Source organism: Pagrus major, chromosome 23 (genome assembly GCF_040436345.1).
Source record: "Pagrus major chromosome 23, Pma_NU_1.0".
Taxonomy (NCBI): domain Eukaryota; kingdom Metazoa; phylum Chordata; class Actinopteri; order Spariformes; family Sparidae; genus Pagrus; species Pagrus major.
This window is the reverse complement of record NC_133237.1, coordinates 17,593,289-17,617,565: the sequence shown is the minus strand read 5'-3', so window position 1 is coordinate 17,617,565 and position 24,277 is coordinate 17,593,289. Positions and strand designations below refer to the sequence as shown.

Here is a 24,277-nt window from a genome sequence, read left to right as displayed (position 1 = left end):
TCACGGACCGGCTTCTTAGGCTTTTATCCAAACTCCACTGCCTTTTTCTCCACTCTTCAAATAAACCCAGCTTAAGACTTAGTTTTGGAAATGCTTCTGAGTCTGAAATAGCCGTTTAGTACAGGGTCAGTGTGGAAGTGACATATAATCTTTAAACACCTTGTATCATTCAGCAAACGGTTTGCAAATCTTTCCGTATATATACTCAAAACTGAAATGAAAGAAAGCCAGATCTCGGCAAGACTGGGACAAACCTGGAAGGGGATGACCAAGTTCACCTTCTCGCCCACACGCACAATGAGTTTGGTCCTCAGTTGGCGAGGCACGCGGATCTTTGGATGCTCTGTGTCGTGGACACAAGAGGGACAGAGTGAGTGGGTGGTGTGGAGGAACGCAGATATGCCAAATGCATAGCATGAGATTTAACGTTGTATGTTCATGTGTGAGTGCCAGAGATCTAAATTATTGAGATATGAAAATGCACATGCATGATAATTTTATAAGACAAAGACACAATGGTACGCTTGATAAAAAATGTATAATGGCTCACTAAATTTACCGACTTCACAAGACAGACGACAGAATTAAAACATTGTCTCTGACCCATGATTTCCCTGATCGTGACGGCCTGGCCGAGAGTGGCAGGAGGGCTGCGTCCAGCGATGTTGACAGCCACCACTCTGAACAGCATCTTCTCCCCCACTGGGAGACCCTTCACCCTGTACTGGTTCTTTGACACTGGTTCCTCATTCGCTTGCACCCACTCATCACCTGAGGAACGAGTCAGATCAGAAGAAGAGGAGGAACAGTCAACAGATTGTGCGTTATGTAATCAATATGACCTTTAACTTTTAATAATGACATCAGTAACAACATATAAACTCTCTATAATGCCTGAGTGTGATGGTACTTGATGTTTTGCATATATTTACTTCCTTCTTTGCAGTACTCAATGATGTAGCCGTCGATGCCGCCTGCTCCAATTTTCTCTGGAGGACGCCACTTGAGTGCACAGGTAGTGTCTGTCACATCATCCACCATGAGACGAGTGGGCTCGCTGGTGGGGGCTGAGAGAGACAGGAGCTAATTAATACGTTAATACCCAGTGTAAATGGGATGGGAGGTAGGTTAAGCTCCCTCAAAATGAGCATTGTGTGAAAAGCCTTTGTTAATTAACCATTCTGCTAATGATAAATGGCAACGCACCAATGGGCATGAAGGGCTTTGAGTTTGTGCTGGGCTGAGAGATGCCAATGCCGTTGACTGCAAACACTCTCATCTCATAAAGTACACCTTCAATCATCTTTTTAGCGTCGTATGTGGTGGACTCGTAAACATCAAAGTTGAGCTTGGTCCATCTGGCCGAGCCAACCTTCTTCCTCTCCATCAGGTACCCTGGAGGAAGCAACACCAACATACGGTGGAGTCATTAAAAAATGTCTCAACATTCTCGAGAAGGGGGAAAAAAACACAGTTCAAAAACATTTCAGTATGATGAACAGAGTGGATTCTAAACTGCTGTTTTCTCCGGGGAGGGAGACATCAGATGTGAACATTAGATGCTGTGTGTGTTTCAGGGGTACCTTTAATGGGAACTCCGCCGTCAAATGCTGGAGGGTCCCATGTGATTACGGCAGAGTCCTCGCCAACTGATGTGCATTTGACATTCTCAGGAGGGTTGGGCACATCTGGAGAGGCAGGTTACAGTTGGAGATGGAACGAGAGGGAAGATGAAACAGAGAGAATTGACAGAAGGCACGAGGATGAGGCTGATGAGAAGGTTGTTTGTGGCAGCATGTTATTAAGTACTGTATTCTTAGTTTTGCATTGATCTTAATAAATAAATTGAGATTTTTTATTTGTTTTACGCAGCACTGTCCCCTTCCAAGTAACTGAAGATGTCACATATGTTATAAGCTGGCGCTCAAAGCTGTACTTTAGTGTTTTGGATTATTTTTTTAAGGTTTTCTATAACATGTCGGTGAAAGTAGATCATATTTTATGGAGAAAATGTTCCCCTGTGCTCTGATCTCCTTTGACTGCCCTAATGGACGGATAGTTGCTTGCTTGTTGCTAAAGTAACCGCTAACCGTAGCTGCTGTAAGCTGGGTCAGTTAGCCGTGCAGCTAGCTGGCTCTCTGAGAACTCGGGGCTCTGGGAGTTTTGGTGTTTTACAACGCTAAAGCTTTTGGACTGCCAGGAGGATGAGGTTTTCAGGCTGGAGAGGAAGCAGCCTATACCGACCTTATATCAGAGCCAAAGAGGACATTAACAGAGGAGGCTAAGAGGAGAGTGATCGAGCAAGAGGCCCAACAAGTAAATGTAAAGGCTGCACGGAGTTGGATTTCCCGCTGTTGGACTAGTAAGTACTATCAGCTGGCTTCCAAAGTTTCACGTTGTTGCACTTGCTTGATGTTTGGCTCTGTTATTGTAGCAAAGTTGTCGACTTGCTAGTCAGTAACCTGACTTATATATATTGGCTGTGGGACAGATTTCCGAACATTCAACTATTTAGTAGATATTCCAGAAGTTTGAATACACAAATAAACTGGCTACAACATGCAAAAGCAGTGATATGGAAAAAATAAGTAGTATATAAGTAAAATATATAAACAAATTAAGCTCAATCAGTGACAATTTTGGATAATTTTCACTCATTTGATGTCAATATTCTCCTCTCAGTTCAGGAGTAAGACGGTCTTAGCCTATCAGTCAGTCAGGAATAATAAATGGAAGCAAAACAAAATAAGGAGGAGAAAAGGGTAAAAGTACAAACAAGTCACTTACCCACGATCCTGATAAAGAGCTCAGCCTTGTCCTCTCCAGCAGGGTTAACCACGGTGATGGAGTAGTGGCCCTCATCCTCCTTCTCCGCCCCCTCGATTACAAAGCTGCTCAGGGTCTTCCTCGTCTCCACGCGGACCCTTCCCTCCGCCTCAGACACCTCCTACCACCCAGAGCAGGACAGACAAGAGAGCGGGAGACCGGCAGAACAAAGGGAATAGTTGAAGAGTATAGTGTCACAACTGCCACAATGACAGGTGATTCAGCCCTCCCACTCTAGTTCATGTTTCAGTCTGCTTTTGTTGCTGTTCAGTGACTAACGGCTGGAAACTCTGATTGACGCACAAAGGTAGAAAGTAACTGACGTGTGTGTGTGTGTGTGCGAATCCTCTCTATTCTCCCTCACCATGTCTCCTTTCATCCAGCACACAGTGGGGGCCGGCTCTCCGGTGATCTCAACGTCAAGGCGAAGTTTGTTCCCAGCCACCACGGTGATGGTGTTCTTGTTGCCGGTGCCGCTGGTGTCCAGGTGTATCTTGGGAGGATCTTTCAGTGTTAGCATTCGTGGTGAAGATGGGAAGAGAGAGGTCATTCAGGTTGGAAGCATAACAGGTTTTAAAAGAAGTAATTATTTTTGCTTTGAAGCTGACATTCATCTACGTGGGATTTTTCTGTGTGTCATGATGTTCGTGCACTTAAATTAAATAATTGTTTCTTTAACCTAACTTGTAGTAACCCTTGTTAGCAGGGTGAGGCAGGCTAAAGTTACGTTATGAATCTGCCCAAAACTCCTGTAGCCTGAGCCCGGCTTTCGATAAAAAAGGGAGATAGAAATATATATTGTACAAAAAAATAATGCTTACCTTGCCTGGGAACATAGTCGATCTTGATCTCTGAGGGGTAAAGTATATGAATGAGTCAGTCAGATTTTGACTTGGGCAGCTCGTATTCACTAAGGACGAATAAAAAAGCCTAATATCAGTTCTCTCACCAAGGAAGTTGAGTTTTGCAGAGAGAGAAAGTGCATAGCCATCAGGGACAAAGGTATAATCCCCAGCGTCCGATTGCTTCACGTCATCAATCGTCAGCTTGTGGGTCCTGGGGACATGTTACCAAATGTTACCAAGGAGACAACGCTCGTTGTGACCCGCAATTATGCAAAAGACAGTTGCCCTAGCAACATACTCCATGAGGAAATATCGCAGAGTGAGAAAAATACTAAATGGCTTTCACCTTGTGTGACCGCTGCTGCCTTGGCATATCTCCTGCCATTGGCGGCTCTGATGGAGGGATTACTGAGAGAAACCCCGGACCCTAGGGGTGTGTATGATGTGTGAGAGAGTGTCTGTGAGTGTGTGTTTAGAGGTTAGAGCTTTACAGATTGCAGCCTATCCAAAAAGTGGGTCAAACAACTAAGAAAACCCTTTGGTAATAGTTTGCCAAGCCATGTGGCAGACAGTGCTTACTGTGATAGCTGTATGATTTTGTGTGTGCGTGCATGCGTGTGTGTCTGTACACGAGGGGCTCACAACAACCGCTATTTCGACATTCAAACGGGGAGCCACAGCAGTCTGATATAATACCTTCCAATGTGCGTCATTTTGATGCGATCACTGGGCTGGACTTCGACGCCGTCCTTGAACCATTTCCCCGTCACTTTTTCATCAGACACTTCACACTTGAATACAGCCTGTTCTGCAGCCTTCACAGTCAGGTCAGCTATGCTCTGCAGAACCTCCAGCTCCTTATCTGAAGCGCAGACATCAACATGGATCAGTACATATTGTAGCGTTCAAATGTTTGTCTACGACAGATAATTCATTATATTCTGGCAACAACAGTCACTAACGGGTAGAAAACTAACATTTGATTGGAATTGTGGAGATATGATCGGCAAACTGTAATGTGTAATGTGTTATATATAGTTAAACATGTTGGTGCGACCTATCTGACATTTCTGCTGGTCGTATTTCATGCATATATTGCTTTGCTACCATCTTTGATATCTACACAACAGCGACATCTTACGCTAAATGCTAGTTTGGTTAAACTCAAGCTGTCTGTGGCCCGACAGGAAAATAAGGCCTCTAACCTAACTTTAGTGAAAGACTTGTTATTAGTGACATATGAAAGCATTAAACATGCATTTTAGATGAATTAGCCTACATCTATACGCTTTGAAATAACATCATGAAAAGGACGTTAACTTGTATGTAAGCTAATGGCTAAAAATGGACGTTAATGTTGTTGTTGTAGCTATGGGGATTTAGAAAACAGTAACACTCAGATAGCTGAGGAGAAGAGAGTGCTATAGGTCGAACTATAGGTCTGAAAGGGGTTGTAATGTTATTACTTGAAGAAACCCGGCGAAGAAGAAATGCACTGCACCTGAGGGTGACAGTTATTGAAGACATTCAAATTGATGTTTCAAACATTAATTTCCTCTTTTTGACAATGAGGAATAGTTTCACATTTTGGGAAATTAGCTTTTCTTGCTTTCTTGCCAAGGCTTAGATGAGATGGTTGATACCACAGATCTCCTGTACATGTCTGCAAAAGTAAATATGTAGCAGACTGTTAGCTTGGCTAAGAACAAAGATCAGAAAGAGGGGAAAACAGCTAGCTCAGCTCTGCCCATTGTTAACAAGATACCCCTTACAACCCCTCCAAATAAAAAGAAGAATTAGTGTTTTTCACAAAATTTCAAATTATTCCTTCAAACTTACTTTTAGCCTTTATATTTAATATAACATATTGAAAACTGATTATTCCCAAATAGTCTACTGGTGGCCAGTAGGTCATTCATTTAAATGTTTCAGGAAATGATCTGCTCTGGTAATTTCACTCTAAATAATGTTTTTGTGAGCTGTAACACCACAATAATCATGTCCCTCTGTCAACCTGGGGTGCACCTTATTCAAGGCAGTCTATTTAAGCAGTAGGTTGTAACAGTATGCTCACACTGATCACTTGGTGCAGTGTAACTATGACTGGAGTATCCACTGAGGAGACATTTTCTCACACTTTAATCAATTAATGAGACTCGTCTGGCTTGCGTGTTTTGCAGCAACTGAGACAGCCTGAACTCTGAAGGGTGAGACAGGATCCAACCATTAATTTTGAAGGTGTAAAAGAAAATTAGCATGACGAACAGCGTAATGAACTACTGATACAAGGGACTCGTGAAGTTATATTAATTATGACGTGAGTAATGACTAATTTATTGCTTTTCATGCTTGTCAGATTGAAAAACATCAACCTGTGCTGATGTGTAAATTTCCTTTAAGTTTGCGATTAGACAGCAGCGTCTGAACTACTTGTTAGCGAACTTCATACACCAGCTAATCACCCTGAAATTACTGCTTCTGAGAGTAAATGTATAAGAGCTCTTTTTGCATTTTACTGCACTCGAGATTACATGTTGAAGCATTTAGCTAAATTATGATACATTTTAACTTTATGTTGTTTCTGTTGGCTCTAATGACTTTGTGACAGGCAGCATAGTCAAAAAACACACCACAGGCATGCAGGTGACATAGTTTCCACTTGTAAGGAGGACATGTCAAACACTGGCGATGACTTCGACACAGGAAACGGTACCTTCAACCTCCAGCTCTGCCTTCGACTCTCCGCCGTTGGTGAAGGCGTAATACATTCCAATATCCTCCTTAGTAGCTTCATTTATGATCAGAATGTGTCTCTTCCCATCCTTTTTGAACCTGTACTTTGAACCTGCCGTTTCTCTGTTCAGCTCAACTCCATCTTTCATCCTGAGGAGAAACACACACAACACACATGCTTCATTGGCACTTCAGCACACAGAGAAGAGAGGAAGCGCTGACTGACATGTCTGTAATGTTCAACATGGCTAGAGCCTTCAGGCATCACAAGGCTTTAGCACACTTTTTTTTTCAAATGGTGCAGAAGAAGAATGTTTCCTTAGATATACTTTTCGGTTTTAGGGGCTGCATTCACAGCGTTTGTAGAAGTAATTCTGTGGGGATGTTACAAGAAAAAAGATGAAAAAGTAATTTTCCATAGGAAGACAGGTACATCTTGATACCATTATTTTGAATATGTAAGCATTTGTGTTGAGAACAAGTGCTTTGTCAGTAAAAACAGTCGCCCCATTAATGGCCTGTCTGTCTTTAAGACTGTATAAGTACAAAGGTATTAATTTGTTGTTTGTAGTACGCCAAAGTCCAAGTTTGTGTGCAGCTGATATGCCAATCCTTCACATTAAGTTCTGACAGTAGATGGTTACCTTCGTCATCGTCATCCATACTCAGTCAGACGTCACGGTTTGGTTAGGTTGAGGCTACAAATCTACTTGGGTGGGTTTAGGAAAAGATGATGTCGTATACATGACAAAGTTAAATATGTTATGTCTGGTAATTTACAGACGTGAGTTCAAACAAATCAACCCCAACCTCCATCCATTGGATCTTCTTTTGCTGGCCTGCTGGAGCTGCTCTTCAGCATCTTGTGTCTTTTATTACTTTTTTCTATATATACGTACGTTTGATTGATTTTTGAGTAATAAGCTTAGTTTTGGTTTGGAACAATACTAAAAAAAACATTCAACAACTTCCTTAGGCATTAATGAACTTATCTTGTACAGTCTTTGCACGTTTTATCTGAATATTTACGAAAACAAAAAACATAAGCAATTGGCTGGTTTGTGTGATTTGCATACTAGCTTTTGATTCTGCTTCCTCAATTTATTTTTGTTGCAGAGCTAGAAACTAGATCCTAATGTCCCCGTCAACCACTTAACTTCCTTGTTGAGAAGGTGAACAATTACTGTAATAAACTAAATAAACTACCAGGCGGGAGAAAGGAGAAAACATCTGGAAATGTCATGGAAATATGGTTAAACAGTTTATTATTGAATGAATGTTGCCTCATTACTTGAACTGAAAATATGTCCTGCAAATGATGAGTCATCTCATGTATGAGTTTTGTCATTTAACAGGAATGTTTTTTTTGTTTGCAAGCCTTTGTCTCAATGGACAGTTTACAGTAAGCTGGGTATGAATCATAAGCAAGCTATGACCTCACAGATTTTCAAATGACTCATACGTTTCCTAATTAATTGATACCAGAGTGAACCGCAGGGCACGCTCGCTCACCATTTGACGCTGGCTCCTTCCTCGGACACTTCCACCTCAAACTCCACCTTCTCGCCCACCACGGTGTGAACGTCATCCAGCAGCTTGGTGATGGTGACCGGAGGCTCTGAGGACAAATTCAAAGCTCTGAGTCAAACTTCAAAACAGCAAGAGTGGCACTGAGTCATTAACAAACTGTACTACTGCGCTATGTGAGTCACTTACTGTACTGTACACTGTACGCGTCTAAATCACCAGAGTAAAAGTGAGCGGGAACACGAGTGGAGGATGAAAGAGGATGGATGGTGGAAAACAGAGCTGTAGGCTATCAGGGCTTGAGTAGAGTGAGTAAAGCTTGTTTTGTACAGGGAATGACAAAAACAACAAATACGGTTGTCGGAGCCCGGCTAAATTCTGACACATGCAAAATCTTGTTTTGGACTACAATAGAGGCTGCCCATACCGTCCAAATCAAGCACAATTAAGTGAAAATTTACCTTAAAATGAGTAGCTAGCCAGTCACCAGAATAAAATGTTGGCATTGAACGTTTTCTGCAAACTGCTGATCAGTAAATTTGTGAGTTCAGTACGTCTCAGATGTGTCAGATCATGTTCAGATTACATGTATATGAACTGACTTTTATGTCCGGAGGAGGAGGGGATGATGGTGGCGAGACAGCTCGGCGAGAAAAGGTTGTCTTTTCAAGATGGTGTTTTTAACATTTGTAGGTACGAAACCACTGGATGTTTATAACAAGACGTCTGGAAATTGACCTGCTGTGTTTGTGGTGACAGAACCAGGTCAGCAAAAACAAGTTTCTGTGCCTAAACCTAACCGTTACATAAGCACAGTGTTGTCAGAGCGTAAAAATGAAAACTGAACATGAAGTTGCAACAAAAAGAAGCCATGGTTGGGATTTTTGTTTGGTCATTTCCTGTTTTATTTTGTAGATCACATCCTCATGTCTCATGTTTTACTTTCAAACATGAGTATTTAAGTGTGTTTTCCCCTCAGTCCCTGCATCTCCTGTGTTCTTGTGCCTGCTCATGTGTCCTTTTTGTCCTCAGTTTTATATTTCTCTTCTAGTTTTTCCCTTTGACTTTCCTTCGCCTGCCTTTTGTTGCTTGCATTTTTGATTTTGGACATCAGCTTATTATTTATTTTTGAACAAACTCTTCACAAAGCAACATTTCAATGTTATCCGTGGTTTTGCAGAAATGTGCTTTGTCACCATTTATTCTGCCGACTGGGCTTGTGGAGCAGCATCATCGTTTACCGCGGCTCAGTTTTATCGTGACAATATTAGTATGTCGTGTTATTGCTGTAGAAAATGATTTTAAATTGACAACTCTAAGCAGTCCGTGACAAAATTAGATTCTTCAGTTAAGTGTGAAGTTTTGCCAGATGATAAGGCATAAAATTGGAACACAGTTCGTTGAACATCAACATCAATCCGAACTTCATTAAATCAGAAAATAAACCTGATTATTTTGTGAGAAAATATTTGTTTTAATTCTGTGATATCAAGCTAGTAGCCGCAGCTTGAATTTTACTTGATAGTGACTCAGGACAACACATGTATAAATAAACATATAAAGTATTTTTGTACTCTTTCCATGTGCAAATATACACCTGAAGTCCTTATCAACGCCACCAAACACACCCGTCTCATAGAGGTGGAAGCGACATCAAGTCTCCTGAGGGGGTGGGAGTCACATTGTGTAACCACATGGTGTGATGCTTGATGCTCTGCTAGCCTCAGCTATTTGTCATCGTCATCATTCAGTCCCCCTCCGGACGTCTCAATTCTCTTCAACCTCAGCTGGAGAGCCCAGAAACCCTCTGAGCCACAGTCACAGCACCACAGACACATGTAAAATCTGACTGCAGGCCTCTCAAAAGTTTGGTGACACGAGGGCGATGTCTTCAGTGTGATTTGTGTTTTTTTTTTTATGCATTCCCTCAGGAACACATGGAGGAACTAGACAAAAGCAGCCGTTTAAGGAAGTAGGTGTGCAGTAGGTGGTCAACACAGTAGGTGTTGAGGCAGAGGCCATGTTTACCTTTAGATCTGGTCGAAGCTTAATGCCTAATTTGTGAAACATGACCACACAGAATGAGCTGTTACTGCAGCTACTGTAACTACTGCAAAAAAATTATGTTAGCTTTCGGTCCGAACACAGCTTCAAGAGTCACTTTCAATAAAGACTAAGTCAGCTACTACTTACCATCAGGAGAAGTGAGGCAACGTGACTACTTAAAGGATAAGTTCACCCAAAGATGAAAATTCATGCCTATCTAACCCCATGGTGATGGAAATTTGGGTGAAGTTTGATAGTTCCACAGAAAAACAGCGCTGCAGCATTAAACAAATGAAGAGGACGGGGAGTTGTTTTAAAACGTCAAAGTACAACCTAAAACAAAAAAAAAGGCTCCAAACAGCTCGTCCAATGTAATCCAAGTCTTTGGAAGCCCCAAGATCCCAAATTGTTTCATAAAAATGTTATTTAATTCCTTTTTAAACCTGAAATCTTGACTGTGCCTGCAAAGCTGAAAGCTAAGCGGGTGTTAACGTCTTTTCAAATCAATTCAGGATCGTGGAGACTTTAATTACACCAGACGAGCTGTATGGAGCGATTTTATGTTTTCTTAGTTGTTTGTTGTTTTGTTTTTTTAAAACATGTCCCAATCTATTTTAGTTGTTTAGGAGAGCGCTGCAACACTATTTTGCTGTGACGCTGCAGAAACTTTTTCTCTTACTACAAAACTTCGCCCGACTTTCCATCGGTATGGGGGCGAGAAGATAGATAATGACTGAATTTGTCATTTTTTTATGAACCTTTCCTTTAAAGTGTCAAAATCAAGTAACTAGTTAGTGTTTTGTTTTTTCTGCACAAATCTACATCTTGTTGCTACTCATTTCACTGAGCTACGTAAGTGTTGAATTTGATATTGGGGGGAAATACAACACTCACCTAATAATCACTCATACAACAACACAGCAAAAGCATTTAACTTTTGCCAAAGTACTTTATGTCTTGTTTAAAGTACTGTGACTGCTAGCTTTGACTAGCTGTCATCTGCTCGACTCCCTCACTCGAGATGAATCAGCGACAAAAGGTACTGATGTCTGCAAACAGCAACGTGAATGATATTTTTATGGACACGAGCACTCATCCGCGCACACACAGACACGCACTGTAGCTGCATGGGAGCTGTGTCTGTGGTGAAGAGCTTACCCTTCGGTTTGGCCCCTGAAATTGTAAAAGCAGGATGGGCAGCAATGAGCACACAGAGTAAAGCATGGGATTAATATAGAAGCAGTAGACCCAATTACATCTATTAAAACCTCTCATACTCCCTTTACAGGACACAGAGGAGACCAATGTGATATAAGCACCAGAGTTAGACTGATAATGTCATGTGGAAATAAAAGAAATGTTTCCCAGGAACCATTGACAATTTAGACCAAATAAAACATAGGGACAGTATAGGAAACACTGACTACTTCTTTGGAAAATCTTTGTATAAAATTTAAGTTTGCTGAATTTCACCCAAAAATATTAATATTTCAGCTGAGCAGCAATTAAAGTGACCTTCAAAAACACACATATCAGTCAAACTCTAATACATATGACAGCACATTAATATGTACAGCACGACAGCAACGATACATGACAATAAACAAAACATAAAAATCTCACTCCACGCCACGTATCCATTAAAAATGACTGAGCAGACAACAGGGAGCAGCGTGCCACTGTGTGGCATAAAAGCACTGAAATAAACAGATGACAGACACAAACACAAGAAGGGAACGGAGCTGTCAAGCCTCTCAACGCTCAAATGACAGCGTTCGCCAAACCGGGCAGAAAAAACCCCTCTCCCTCCTGAAAGAAGGATTCCTCCAAAGACAGTGACTCATATACCTTTGACAAAAACCTCCGTGAAGCACTTCTCCTCCCCAACCACGCACTCGTAGGCTGCGTCATCAGACAGGTTGCACTTGTTGATAGTGAGTGTCCGCTTGTTGCCCACGCTCTCAAACACATACCTGGACGCACAGGGATGATGGAGGAAGATTATACGAGGAGGATAAAGGACATACGAGGAGAGAGAGACACAGACAGAGAGGAGAGAGAGAGAGAAAATAATGAATAAATGCATTCAGCAGATCCAGCCACAATCAGATGCAGAGGGCCTGAAGACAACAGAGTGACTCACAGTTACAGACCAAGACAAAGAATCTGCATTTTATTGTACAGACCTTCAGAGCTGTGCATGCACACACACACACACACAAAGTAAAAGCTCCCACACACAGACATTTGGGTTGCTGGTGACAAAAATCAAAGGACTACAGTAATGCCACAGTGTCATCACACACAGTGGAAGGTACTAATGGGGAATATTCCCATGGTTACAAGCTACGAGTGTTCACATAAACTCAAGGTGGCGCCTGTCATTAATAAGTCTCATTTGAATATGGAAAGAATAGTTACTGTAGGAGCGAGCAACAGAGGCAGAGTTGTTTGTGTGGGAGTAAAACACGGAGTTTATCATGGAAATAGTTTTAAATTGGAAGTTTCTGTAAGTCAGGTTTCATAGTCCACAAAAGGTTTCTGGAGATTCACAGCAAAACAGTGTTCTCCTAAACAACTGAAGTAGATGGGGGCTTGTTTTAAAACATAGAAACAACTAATTCAGGTCTACGGAAGCCCTGAGATCACAAATTGATGTAAGAAAAGCCATTATTTACACTCTTTTAAGCAGAAATATTCATTGTGGCTGCTAAGCTAAAAGAGTCAGTGCACACCAAGGGTGTCAGTAGCGTCATTTTGACCCAATTTCAGATCTCATTGCTTCCAGAGGCTTGGGTTATGCCTGTTGAGCTGTATGAAGCCATTTTGTGTTTTTTCCTCGGTTGTTTTTTTGCATTTTAAAACAAGTCCCTGTCTACTTCAGGTGTTGAGGAGAACGCTGCAAAGCTAGTTTCCTGCAAAGATCCAGAAATGTGTTGTCGATGACGAAACTTCATCCGTTTTCCACTGGCATGAAGTGGAGTGAAAAGATAATGGCTAAATTTAAATTTTTGGGTGAACTTTAAGAATTTCCTCCAATTTCACACTGGACTGGGAGAGGTGAGTTTAAAAAGATGCATTTTATTGCTCAGAAAGTTCACCTGTACATTCCTTAAAACCACTAAAATCTTGCCTTACCTGCTTTTCTAACTAATCTAGGTTACTCCAAGTCGACGGCTACAACAATTTGATATGCAGTATGTAAATAAATAAGTTTCTAACCATCGCCAAAAAAACTTTTCATCCGCTGTGTGTATGATGTCAAATTCAGCATGTCGCGTACCAAAATGTACTGATTTTTCGTCGTACACCTGAATTCATTATTCCACATGAATGTAGTAGTAAATCCCAGGATCCACAGCTTCATTTGACAAGTCTGCTTTACTTCCTCTAGAATAACTCAGTGGGAAAATACCAGAGCTCAACTGGGAACATGGAGATCTTTGCTTTTCAAATAAATTATATATATATCATCCTACTTTAAAGCAGTTTGTGTTTATTTCTGGCTTTTTATCGTAGCTACAGTACAACAGCAGTTTAAATAGAGGAGGATGGATTGTGTCAGGCTGCCTCTTTCATCCTTTTAGGACTGGAGAATCTTAATCCCAATAGCTCTAACTGTGTAACTTAAACATTTGATTTGGTAGATCTTAATGGTCACAGTGCACAGAGCAAAAAAAAAAAGGATCCCCTCTCCCATAGTTACTGTCTTAATCAAAACAGGAAGAGGACTGCCGTACTTGGAATGAACAGCATGAAACTACTCAAAATGGCAGATGGTGGAGCCATTGAAAAAAATACCACTCGAAACAGCTGTACCCTCTTCAATAAAACACCAAAAGAAGCCTTTGAAGGAGGAGGGGGGAAAGAGCAAAGAGGAGAGCGACTCAGACATCGCAGAGAGCTCGGCGGGCAAAAGAGGCTCAAAACTAACATTTATCTACTTTTAGTCATGTGGCAAAGTCAGAGTTTGGGAGCCAAGATCATTGAATTCACTCTATACAGAGCTTTGTTCTTACTCATCTCAGTGAGTTTTCAGTCTATGTGCAATGTCATAGTGTCGTATTAATGACTTTCCTGAACACTATATGATCAGGTCGGGCTATTACAAGTCAAGCCATAAGTTGCTTTGGACAGTCGCTAGGTGCAGTTACTCTGCTAACAACCTTGCTAGCATTTCAGCTAGCATTAATGTTTTCCAACAGCAGCGCCAATTAGCTGGTTAAGTGACAAGTTAGTGATGCTGTTTATTTAATGGTCACTAGATGTCCAAGAAAACTCCGACATGACTGAAACTAGAATTGTAAAGTCAACGCATTTCAAGTCGAGACTCTTTTGTTCATTGAAAAACACATTAATTCATATTTTTTTTACATTAGCAATGAAAGAAATAAAACATGCAATAGGAAAAGTTTCCCTTAAAGTAGTCACGAACCCACAGATCATTATCAACGATCTCTGCTGTTCTAGGGAGCGTTTCAGCGTCTTTTCCCTCAATGGTTTGAAGTTTGGTCACATTTTGGTTTTACGATTGTCTGCTTCAGGCGTAATGTTTTAGTTCAGTCTCAACGCTTTTCATTTTCAGGAAAAAAGCTTTGAGAAACTCTTTAGCTACCTAGCACCAAATGGCGCACGTAGAAAGTTAGCAAACAGCTAGTAAACATTATGGTGCATCGCACTGTAGCAGCTATGAGTCAGGTATTTCCTTCAGCAGTTGGTGGAAACAAAATTAGATCGAAAGGAAGAGTAAATATCAGCTTTAAATTGATATTAAGGCTTACAGAGAGGTAGTTTTGTGAGCATATTTATTTTGATTGATGGGAGTCTCACCCTCAGTTATGGAGGTTGCAATCTGCCTAATGCATCTCAGCTCCAACCAGTCTCCGTGTGCTCTGTGCCTAAATTACCGGTATGTTTTCCTTTCTCTGGATGCAGCACCTACCTCAGTGGCAGTAAGTGTTAAATATACAGCAATACACCTGCAATAGCCACGTTTCCACCAGCACATTTCATCAGGAAAGGTTGATGGAAGTGGCACCATTTGAAAAAAACATCCTCAATGTAGCAAAAAGAAGTTTAAAGCAGTTTTTTTCCTTTCGCGAAAACCAGTTAAGGCACTTAGTGGGAGATGAAAACACTTTTTTCGGACACAGTGAACATTTAGTTCTTTTAACATTTAATCAGTGATCAGCTATGTCTGCTCTAAGAGAAGAGGAAGAAGCTGTGTCTTCTTAGATATTCCCATGAGATACCCCTTCCTAGATTAATTTCCATATTCCCTCGTAGACGGAGGGGGAACTGCCTTTGTTCTCCTTTCCTTCTTCTTCTTCTTCTTCTTGTAAGGCTTATTGGCGATTGGCAAATAACTGGTCTTGTTGGCTCGTTTATTCATTACAAACCAGTTGATTAAAAACGCACCCAATTTGAACTGTATGTTTTTGTTTTTTGTTACTTTTTTGCGGCATTTTAAAAAGTTTGCTTTCAAATGAGCCCTGCAATTAGAGCACAGCTAATGTAAATTTGGAAACCTACTGTACAAATTACAGTATAGCTGACGAAAACACTCTTTGCAGGGCTTAATGGAGCAGCAAGGGCCTTGAGGTCAAAGTCATCAGATATTACAGTTTAATCATTAGCTTCATTAAATTACCAACAATTATCAGATTGAGCACACTCTCCCACAGCATCGTCATTTAGCACAATTTCACACTCACACAGACACATATACTGTTGCTCACTTGGCCGACGGTTTGATTTCCTGTCCGTTTTTGAGCCACTTGACTTGAACGTTGGGGTCAGCCACTTCCACTGAGAGCTGGATCCTCTTCCCCTTGTCCACTGAGTAAGCTGAATCCAGCTTCCTAAGGAAAGCTAACAAGAAAGTGTCCTGTTAGTAACCGATGCTTTAATAGCCAAATAATCCACAAGTGTCAACCAGCAGCGAGCGCACGCCAACAGACATTCCACCTGTTGTCCCAGCAATATAACTTCTCCCCCAAGGCCTTTAATGCTGCTGGTATTTACAGCCTGCTGCATTACAGAGCTCTCTTGTTTCCTGCCTGCCACCTCGCTCCCAGTGCACAGTCTACTCTTGCCTCCTCTCCTGCCCCATCCCTTCGCTCCTCACCGTCACTCTTCTTGGGCTCCACCTTCTTCATCTTCTTCAGCCTCTTCAGCATGCCCCTCAGGTCTGTGATGCCGTACTCGAAGGCAATCTTCTCGTAGTCGCAGGGCCTGGCCTCCTTCAAGATTTCCCATACGTCCACTTCCTCTTTGACCTCCTGGTGTTTCTTCTCCCTGAGGATGTGGGAGTGCGATCGTGAATGAGTGGCGTGGCTAATTTAAGAGAAGAACATTTAGATTATGATGATGATGAAGACGATGTTACCGTTTCTTGAGCAGGGCACTGAAATCTAGGTCGCCGGCATCCTCACCTGCATCTCCACTGGAATTAAAAGAAAAGAGATTTGAGGGATTATAAACCGGTGCTGTTTACAACGTACATCCCCTTTTATTCCACACACCAAAGTAATATTTGAACACGATATCTTTACTTTAACTCAAGTATGACATTTGGGTTCTTTTTACGACACAGCACAGACCTATAAATACACACACATATTATAAAACACACCTATAAATCCAACAAAGACAATATGAGCGAATACAACAGCACACATCAGAGTTCTGATAAAATCAGAGCCTGTGGTTAAAGCTTACCCTTTTTTCATCCTGTGTTCGAATGGACGCAAAAATAGGATGAGTGAGAACATAGAGCAGAGCGTTTGATGAGGACTACAAGCTACCATTATGCCCTAAATTCAGGTGACAGACAGAAATCACAACAGACAAGCACATGAAAGCAACATACATGTGTAAAAAAAATAAGCTGCAGGCATGATGGCACACAAACACTGGAAGAACAAGAAGTTTGAAGCTGCTAAAGGTGAAGTCTGAGTCTTCACACGCATGATTCAACAAAAAAAGGCAGTTTCATGCAGAATAATATGAATAATACGGGGGGAAAACTGTGGCTGTGTTTCACCGCATAAACCCTTTATTACCCCTCATATGCACATTTGCAAGTGATGAGAAGAATTCATGGGGTCTTGAGTCATCAGTCAGCCTCTTGCGCTCAATAAGGTGACAAGTCTACTGTGTGTGTGTGTGTGTGTGTGTTTGTGTTTGTGTGTGTGAGAGGCACACGCCATTAAATTTCTACAGGCTTGAGTGTTTGTTGTTTTCCACTGTGAAGAGTTTTGGCAGCTCCTTTACAGCGTGAAGTGTGTTTTCCTGCCATGGTCGAGGCTCATTGAACCCCTCAGCGACCAAGATAAATGCCAATAAATTCAAAGCCATTGTGAGTGATCATGTTCGTCCTATGGATGAACGGTTCATCCAAGGATAACATCCATCCATGTTGTCCTTGCCATCCTGATGGGAGTAAATTCTCCCCGGGTGAAAATGCCCTCATTCACAGGGGCACACGAGCTCACCAAATGGTTGGGTGAGCATGAAAGCGATGTTAGGCGTGCACTGCGGCCATGACAATTGCTAGATTTCAACCAACTTGAGAACTTCTTAGAGATTCTTGTCTCGAACGGCAAACGGAAGAAGAAGGGCATGGCAGGACACTGTTACAATAAGTTTGTTTGGATGCATTTTTTTTGCATTTTAAAGTTCAGTGATGCAAAAAATAAAAAGATTTTGCAATGCTGTGGTGGTGTGGTAAATTGGACTGGAGTTCACATGAAAATGGGGGTCAGAGGATTACTATAATGAGCTGTCTTTCATGGTGTGAGCATGTGCTTTGACAGCTAAACACAAAATGCTCATTTCTCACAAAAGCCCATGTTATTAGAGACATTTCATGGGATGTGTTAAGGTTAAGGTGCAGCTGCTCACCATGAAACAAAAACTCCAAAGCAAACCCTATTTTTTTGTCAGTGACACAAACTGATGCTGATGTGGGGTAACAAACAAACACAAAATGATTCAGAGGAATTTTCATGTGAACACTCTCACTCATTGTGCCGTCATCTGAGTTAAAATGCCTCTACTGCTAGTCTCAGACCAACTTTAGCCACATTCACTAGAATGAGACCAGTCCAACGGCACAGCACGGGTGTCGCCTGGCAAAAAGTTGTACGTGGCGCAATTTTTTCAGAATGCAACACCACCCTCGAAGGCCCTGCGGTGGTGGAATGTCGGATGTTGTACCGTGCTGTTCATCTCACGACCCAAAGTACAATATTTGTCACTGTGATCATTTTCCAGGGTTATAAAATCCTCTTTGCAAAAGTCTCTGCAGCTGAGTCTCACACCAAAGGGTGTAATAGATCCCTCGACTACTAGAGGTGAGCGTCTGAGGGTGACGTTTTGGTTTGCCAAAGCATGAAAAGTACTCGTGCATGAAGGTGAAGTACCAACAGGGGCGATAATGATGGGAACAATGGACGAACACAATTGAAAGAGCCAAAAAGTCTTCATTAAGAAGAGGTTGGGGATGGTTGAGCAGTTTAATCATTAGACTTTCGTCCAGGCGACAAGGGTCCGAGTCCTATGTGAGGCAAACCACCAGTGGTAACTATGTGTGACCGTAGCCTCACAGTTCATTTTTGCTCTCTTTACTCTCTAAAATAGATACGTCCATTTCAAACTTTATAACGCCACTGCCCACATACTTCCACGTCCTTCATGTTGGCAGGGGTGTTCAGCAATAAAACCACCAGAGGGCGCCGATCAGAGTCAAATCATGCTTGCGTGGCTCTGCCCATTCTGGTTTCTGACGAGCTTTTAAACGAATAGAAACTGGACGTCCTTGAACACATTTCTTGGAACGTGTTTCTTGTCTCACCCATCTCCTGGCTGTGATTATATAGTTATACACCAACTACTGAGATGCAAGATGACGCTTTCTATTCTAAGCCCCCCGAAATTGTTCAGCTATTCACACGTACACTCACACACCGATGAAACAGTTATGGGATTTGTCAATTTGGAGTTTCCATATCTTGCCCAAGACTAAAGATTTGGTGCCAAGCTTCACCCAGCTGAAGTACTTTGACCTCCATACTTGTGGTTGATATATAAAACAATATCCGTCCTTCTTGTGTTGCAGTAACGACTCGAGCCAACCTACAGCTGGCTGCTACACAAGTCAACATGCAGCCCACGACATGATTACCACTTGCTTCTCTCTTTATTTTGGCATTCATCTGTGTGTAGCATTGTCATGCCACGTCATACAGTATAAATACTGTATGTTTGCTGACATGCTTGCACACTTTGCCCTGTCAAGAATAAACTGTTGGGTAATATAGGTGATAGCAAGAAATGTTTTCCAAGCGTGAGACAGAAGGTAAGAAACACTGACTGCAATGCAAGCGTACAGTATTTACTCCGCCTCGTACTTTTTGTTTCCCTTTGAAGCCTTTCCAGCAAAGTGACAACATGAAGAAGAAATAATAGCCGGATATGCCCGGGGCATATGATGGAGAGCTCGGGCTATTTCATGAAACACACATTAAAAGTCTGGAATAAAAGAAAATTCCAGAGAAATAATAAGTAAACAGGAGTTAGTATCCTAACCGATGGAGGCAGACCACATGTATTTGGCAGCACCAGTGTAATACATGTTGAGTGAAACACACAGATGAGTATCCCGTAGGAGACAGGATTCTCCATACTTACCTCCTGGAGGTTGAGCTGCATGACCTCCACATAACAAGGTGTTAACACGCTCATCCAGTATCTCTCCAGCAACATATTTGAGTTTTCACCAACTTTTCACTTTTCATTTATCACACCGACCTCTCTCCCTCACCCTCTCTCTCCCTCATATCAGCACTCTGCAAATAAGCACACTGACATCCTGTCTAAACCACAATATGATGCTGTCTGTTGTACTTCTCATCTCACCTGCGCCTCTCTGCTCTCGCTCTAATGAGGGAAGGAAATTATATTTTTAAACACAGATTACAAATATGGAGACTCGAACGTGTCAGCGCGAACGTGTTTCGGCTGATTTAAGATCACACGGCGCACATGCAAGCTGAGAACGGCTGACGTTGAAAGAACTCATTAAAAAGCAACAAAGTCACAGGAAACATACACAGGTACACTTCATACAAGCAGAAGCAGAGACAGAAATAGAAAGTGAGGGAAAGAGATGCATGTAGAAAAAAAAAAGTTTTTAAAAAGTCCCTTTAGAGACTGCCACCGAGACATGTGACGAAATACATAAGATACGAAACCATGAGGGACTCCAGGTGAAGGAAAACACCGAGGCGGCAGGCGCATTGAGACGTGACAGAAAGAGAAAAATGGCAGACAGACTGATTCGTACAAAGTCGGCTACAACTGAGGGAAAGACAGACACACAGGCAGAGACACTGGTTGGGACTGACAGATGCCCAGAGGCAGCGATCTACAGAGGAGCATATGGGAGACAGTGTGATGGGTGACATGTTGAGTAGACCCTCTCCGACACTGACACTCACGATCGCTTAAACGCCTCCAAGATGTTGTCCTGCTGCTCCTCTTGTACAGCTGAAACCAGACAGAAGGGGAAAAGACTGGTGAGAGCTCGGCTAGGTTAATTCATTACACAGCGGGCTTGAGCCGCAGAGGAATAATGGACTGATGACCTCACTAGGCCGCTAAATGATAGGACCTAATGTGTATCGCACTCACTGAGTTATTGGCTGACAAAGCCAGTTACATAGTAATGGTGGATACGCTGAATGGAAGATGACAATAATGTGATTGTCTGTCTCCAGACCTACCCTGCACGCTGACTTCGAATGTGCAGCTGTCGCACTTGTCTTTGGAGGTGACCTCGCAGCGGTAGCCACCTGCGTCTCCATCCACTACTTTGATGATGCTCATCTCGTAAGTGTAGATCTGACAGAGAGAAAGCGAGAGAGAGAGGGGGGATGGATGATGAGCTAGGAACACACACAATTAGATGAACACCCGTGCACGCGCGCACGTACGCGGACAGATATGCTGTACGTGCTCACAGACGCACGCACGCCATTGGGCCGTTATTGGCTTTTAGGGGACTGTCGCAGTTTGTTTGATCACACACAATAGATTATTTAATCTTTCAGAATGTGCATTTCTTTGCAATTCAGTGTGATTATATAAACACCGATGTCAACCTCATGCTGCTGCTAGTGGAAAAAAGTCAGTAGGCTTCATCTTCTGCAACATTTCATGGCAATCCATCCAATAGATATTTTATTCAGGACCGAAGTGGAGGAACAACCACGTTCCCATCCGTAAAGGTACGCTGTTAGCTGCTTATCTGTGACTCAACAGAGGTTTTATTAACACATATACATACCTTGGTGTTTCTGTCGTAGGACTCTTTGAACTGCAGGTGCTTCCCAGCTTTGCTGCCCAGATCCAGCCACTTCCCCTTCAGCCATTTCATGGCCGGCTTCCTCAGCAGGTTTGAGGAGTCAACTTTAGCCACGAACGTGATGTCCTTGCCTGCCACGAGCAGGAGTGAGACACAGCAATTAAACAAAATATATTAACTGTCTATATTCCAACAGGAATTTGGCATTAAGTGGACTACTCCTGTCGTTTTAGATATAATTCAGGAATTTTATGGCTGATCATTACTCCAGACCTTTTGTTGCTGTGACACTCTCCGGCTTCAACACGAACAGGCCGGTCAGCTCAGACATCTGAGGATCCTCCCCTGGTACATGTTCTGCGATGGTTGTTGAATAGATTAATCACAAAGGACAAATTAAAGCTGGGAATCATGATCCGGGCACCACTCAGACAAAAACAGAACAGATTGAGGACGACAACAGGGGACAAGTCGACCAAGCAAACCACCAAATCAGCAGTCATGATGCTTTTTTTTTGTTGATCATTTACAAAGCTTCATAAGTATAATTTGATAAGAAGTCTCAAACCACTAATTCCCACCCTCTGAGCTCAGGGATCTATCCCTTTTGTGTGGTTACTTAGCACTAAAACTGAGCAACAGCTTTTCTGTGAGGCAAAAGCGCTCACCGAGTTTGTGTAATGCCTTTGCTGTTACACTGCATAAACCATTTGGGACCCTCTGATAAATGACAGGCGACCGAGGAGCCCCCTGAAACAGGCTGGCCCCAGGGAATAAAGAAACTCTTCAGATCACCTCTGTAGACATCACATTAGGCCTGACTCTCTGCAATCATCTGCCACCCTGACAGAACATAAGCCGAAGCTGCACTCTCTTATCTCTGCGATAAAAAACGAGCCGCTCTTTTATCCGTTCACTTGTTTCTTTTGCGGGTAAATTGATGTAACCTCTGTAAGGTGTTTGCTTGTCAGTTGATATGCTTTACAGAGACACTAACGTATTCATTTCTCTTACCATCAGGAGGCAACTCTGCGTCGGAGGGGGGGAAAAAAACAGAAAGAGAGAGCGGGGAACACGTCAGTCCGTACAGTATCTGTGCTGTGCTGTTAAACACAAGCGTTAATTGGCCCAATGATAATCTTGATTCAGGTGAGGAACACTCACACGTTAAATCAGCGTGCTCTCACACTCCAAAAGACAAATCGTTCTTTCTCAGACTCATATTAACAAATCCTGTTTTTTTTCTTCCAAAAGGAAACACAACTGTTAATGAGTTATGTCTTCAATCACATAATTTATCATTTAATATAGAATCATTTTGCTGAAGTTAGGAGCTAGTTCACCAAACCTGTTCCTCCTTTTTCTCTCACATCCCGAGTCAGACACACTCTAAGTGTTACAGGAAAAAAAGGGTTTTATGGACAATCAGCAGGTAGAGATAAAGGCACATCGGACCACCAATCAAGTAGAGTGAGTAGGGCCCTGGGTGGACATCCATTGGACGAGAGCAGTTGCTGAGAGAATGGATCCAGGGTCACGTGTCAAATAAGGTCATGCGCCTCCATAAATTCAGAGAGCCACACCGTCGGCGCCTCTTCCTCTCTCTCTCTGCTTTTATGGGCTCGGTTAATTTGATCTTTTAATCAAAAGTGCCCCTGAGGACAGATCCAAGTTCAGATGTTCAGGATGATTTAAAAGGTTTCAGTTAGAATGCTAAGTGGGTGAAGCTGATCCCGGAATAGCACCCAGGGGACACTTTTGAATGTTTACACTGTTACATTGGACACTCGCTGTGTTTTGAATGAGGGTTGTTCAGTCATATTAACTCCAGACACTGTCCTTGGTTCTGGGAATGGAAGTTTGGGATGTACAACAGCCTGCAGGGAATGATTGACTGACACTCCCTGAACAGACCCTATTCATATGTTGGATAATGAAGACATTTATTGTACAGGCCCAGTATTTACTCATAGCTTTCTAATAATTTCCAGAAACTTTCCTGAAAAGAACTATGTAATTTTGTCGCCTGGCATCGCCAGATTAATTAGCAAATGTGTCGCAACTCATTTTTTGTTTTCCGATGGGGCATTATTAGACAAACAAAATGTCATCTTGGAGAAAGAAAGTTGATTGCTGAGTCTCCTCCCCAGGTCGTCAAATACTGTCGACTCGAGCTACCAACCGAAAGCGTCAGTATTTGACGATCTGGGGATGAGACTCAACTATCTTTTTCACCAGGAAGTTACATTTTGTTGCTTTAATTGGTGCAGACAGAAATAACTCTGGATGCAGCTGGATAGACCCACAACTAATCAGAGCGAAGAAATGTGTGACGCAATGGTGATGCTCCTCTGTTGGCCATCGTATCAAACCTGGCCCATATAAGATAACGGGATGTGACTGGCCATGCTCGAGCCAGGTTGTAGGAAAATCTGTCTCAACGGGAGTGGGGCCGGATGTGTCCAGTATTCATCGGGTTCCCAGGTTAGTTTACTAGTTTACCTTGAGACTGAAGAATGTAAATGTATTTAGTTAGCTTTCAAATTTGATATTGGATTAGGCTTGACTAGATTAAAGGGGACTGTTTTGGGCCTTGGCGGAGGTATGTGCTCTACTGAGTGCCTATCTATACGCTATATTCCTCATATTTGTTGAATTACATAGGTGCTTGCAGACAAATTGCACATTATTCAGCTACACCTGCTACACACACTAAAAGAGTCCAAGTTAAAGCAGCTTAGCATTAAATCGGAAATGATTTTTTGGTTAATTACCAGTTTAACGTGGTCTGTATTTTACTTATAATTAGTGCCAAATTACATCACTCTTTCTGGGAATCTTCCTGGAGAATTATCAGGAACAGATTAAGGATTTATGGACCCGTACAATAAAAGGTTATCAAATATTCTATCCCAGATGGGGAATTACTACA

General features: G+C 42.2%; 1 protein-coding gene across 1 annotated transcript in view; it reads right to left on the bottom strand.

The window, feature by feature from the left end:
• mybpc2a (myosin binding protein Ca) overlaps positions 1-24,277 on the bottom strand; it is a 51,029-nt gene that overhangs the window by 7,006 nt on the left and 19,746 nt on the right. The window contains exons 4-24 of the mRNA XM_073495006.1: positions 22,360-22,448; positions 21,619-21,702; positions 21,328-21,476; positions 20,765-20,882; positions 20,480-20,528; positions 16,366-16,422; positions 16,105-16,274; positions 15,716-15,848; positions 11,826-11,950; positions 7,917-8,022; positions 6,385-6,554; positions 4,368-4,533; positions 3,776-3,882; positions 3,648-3,677; positions 3,191-3,330; positions 2,788-2,947; positions 1,584-1,688; positions 1,207-1,395; positions 933-1,067; positions 604-771; positions 255-343 (exon numbers count right to left, since the gene is read on the bottom strand). Of these exons, the coding sequence (XP_073351107.1) occupies positions 255-343; positions 604-771; positions 933-1,067; positions 1,207-1,395; positions 1,584-1,688; positions 2,788-2,947; positions 3,191-3,330; positions 3,648-3,677; positions 3,776-3,882; positions 4,368-4,533; positions 6,385-6,554; positions 7,917-8,022; positions 11,826-11,950; positions 15,716-15,848; positions 16,105-16,274; positions 16,366-16,422; positions 20,480-20,528; positions 20,765-20,882; positions 21,328-21,476; positions 21,619-21,702; positions 22,360-22,448 (2,539 nt within the window). The remainder of the gene's footprint in view (positions 1-254; positions 344-603; positions 772-932; positions 1,068-1,206; positions 1,396-1,583; positions 1,689-2,787; positions 2,948-3,190; positions 3,331-3,647; positions 3,678-3,775; positions 3,883-4,367; positions 4,534-6,384; positions 6,555-7,916; positions 8,023-11,825; positions 11,951-15,715; positions 15,849-16,104; positions 16,275-16,365; positions 16,423-20,479; positions 20,529-20,764; positions 20,883-21,327; positions 21,477-21,618; positions 21,703-22,359; positions 22,449-24,277) is intronic.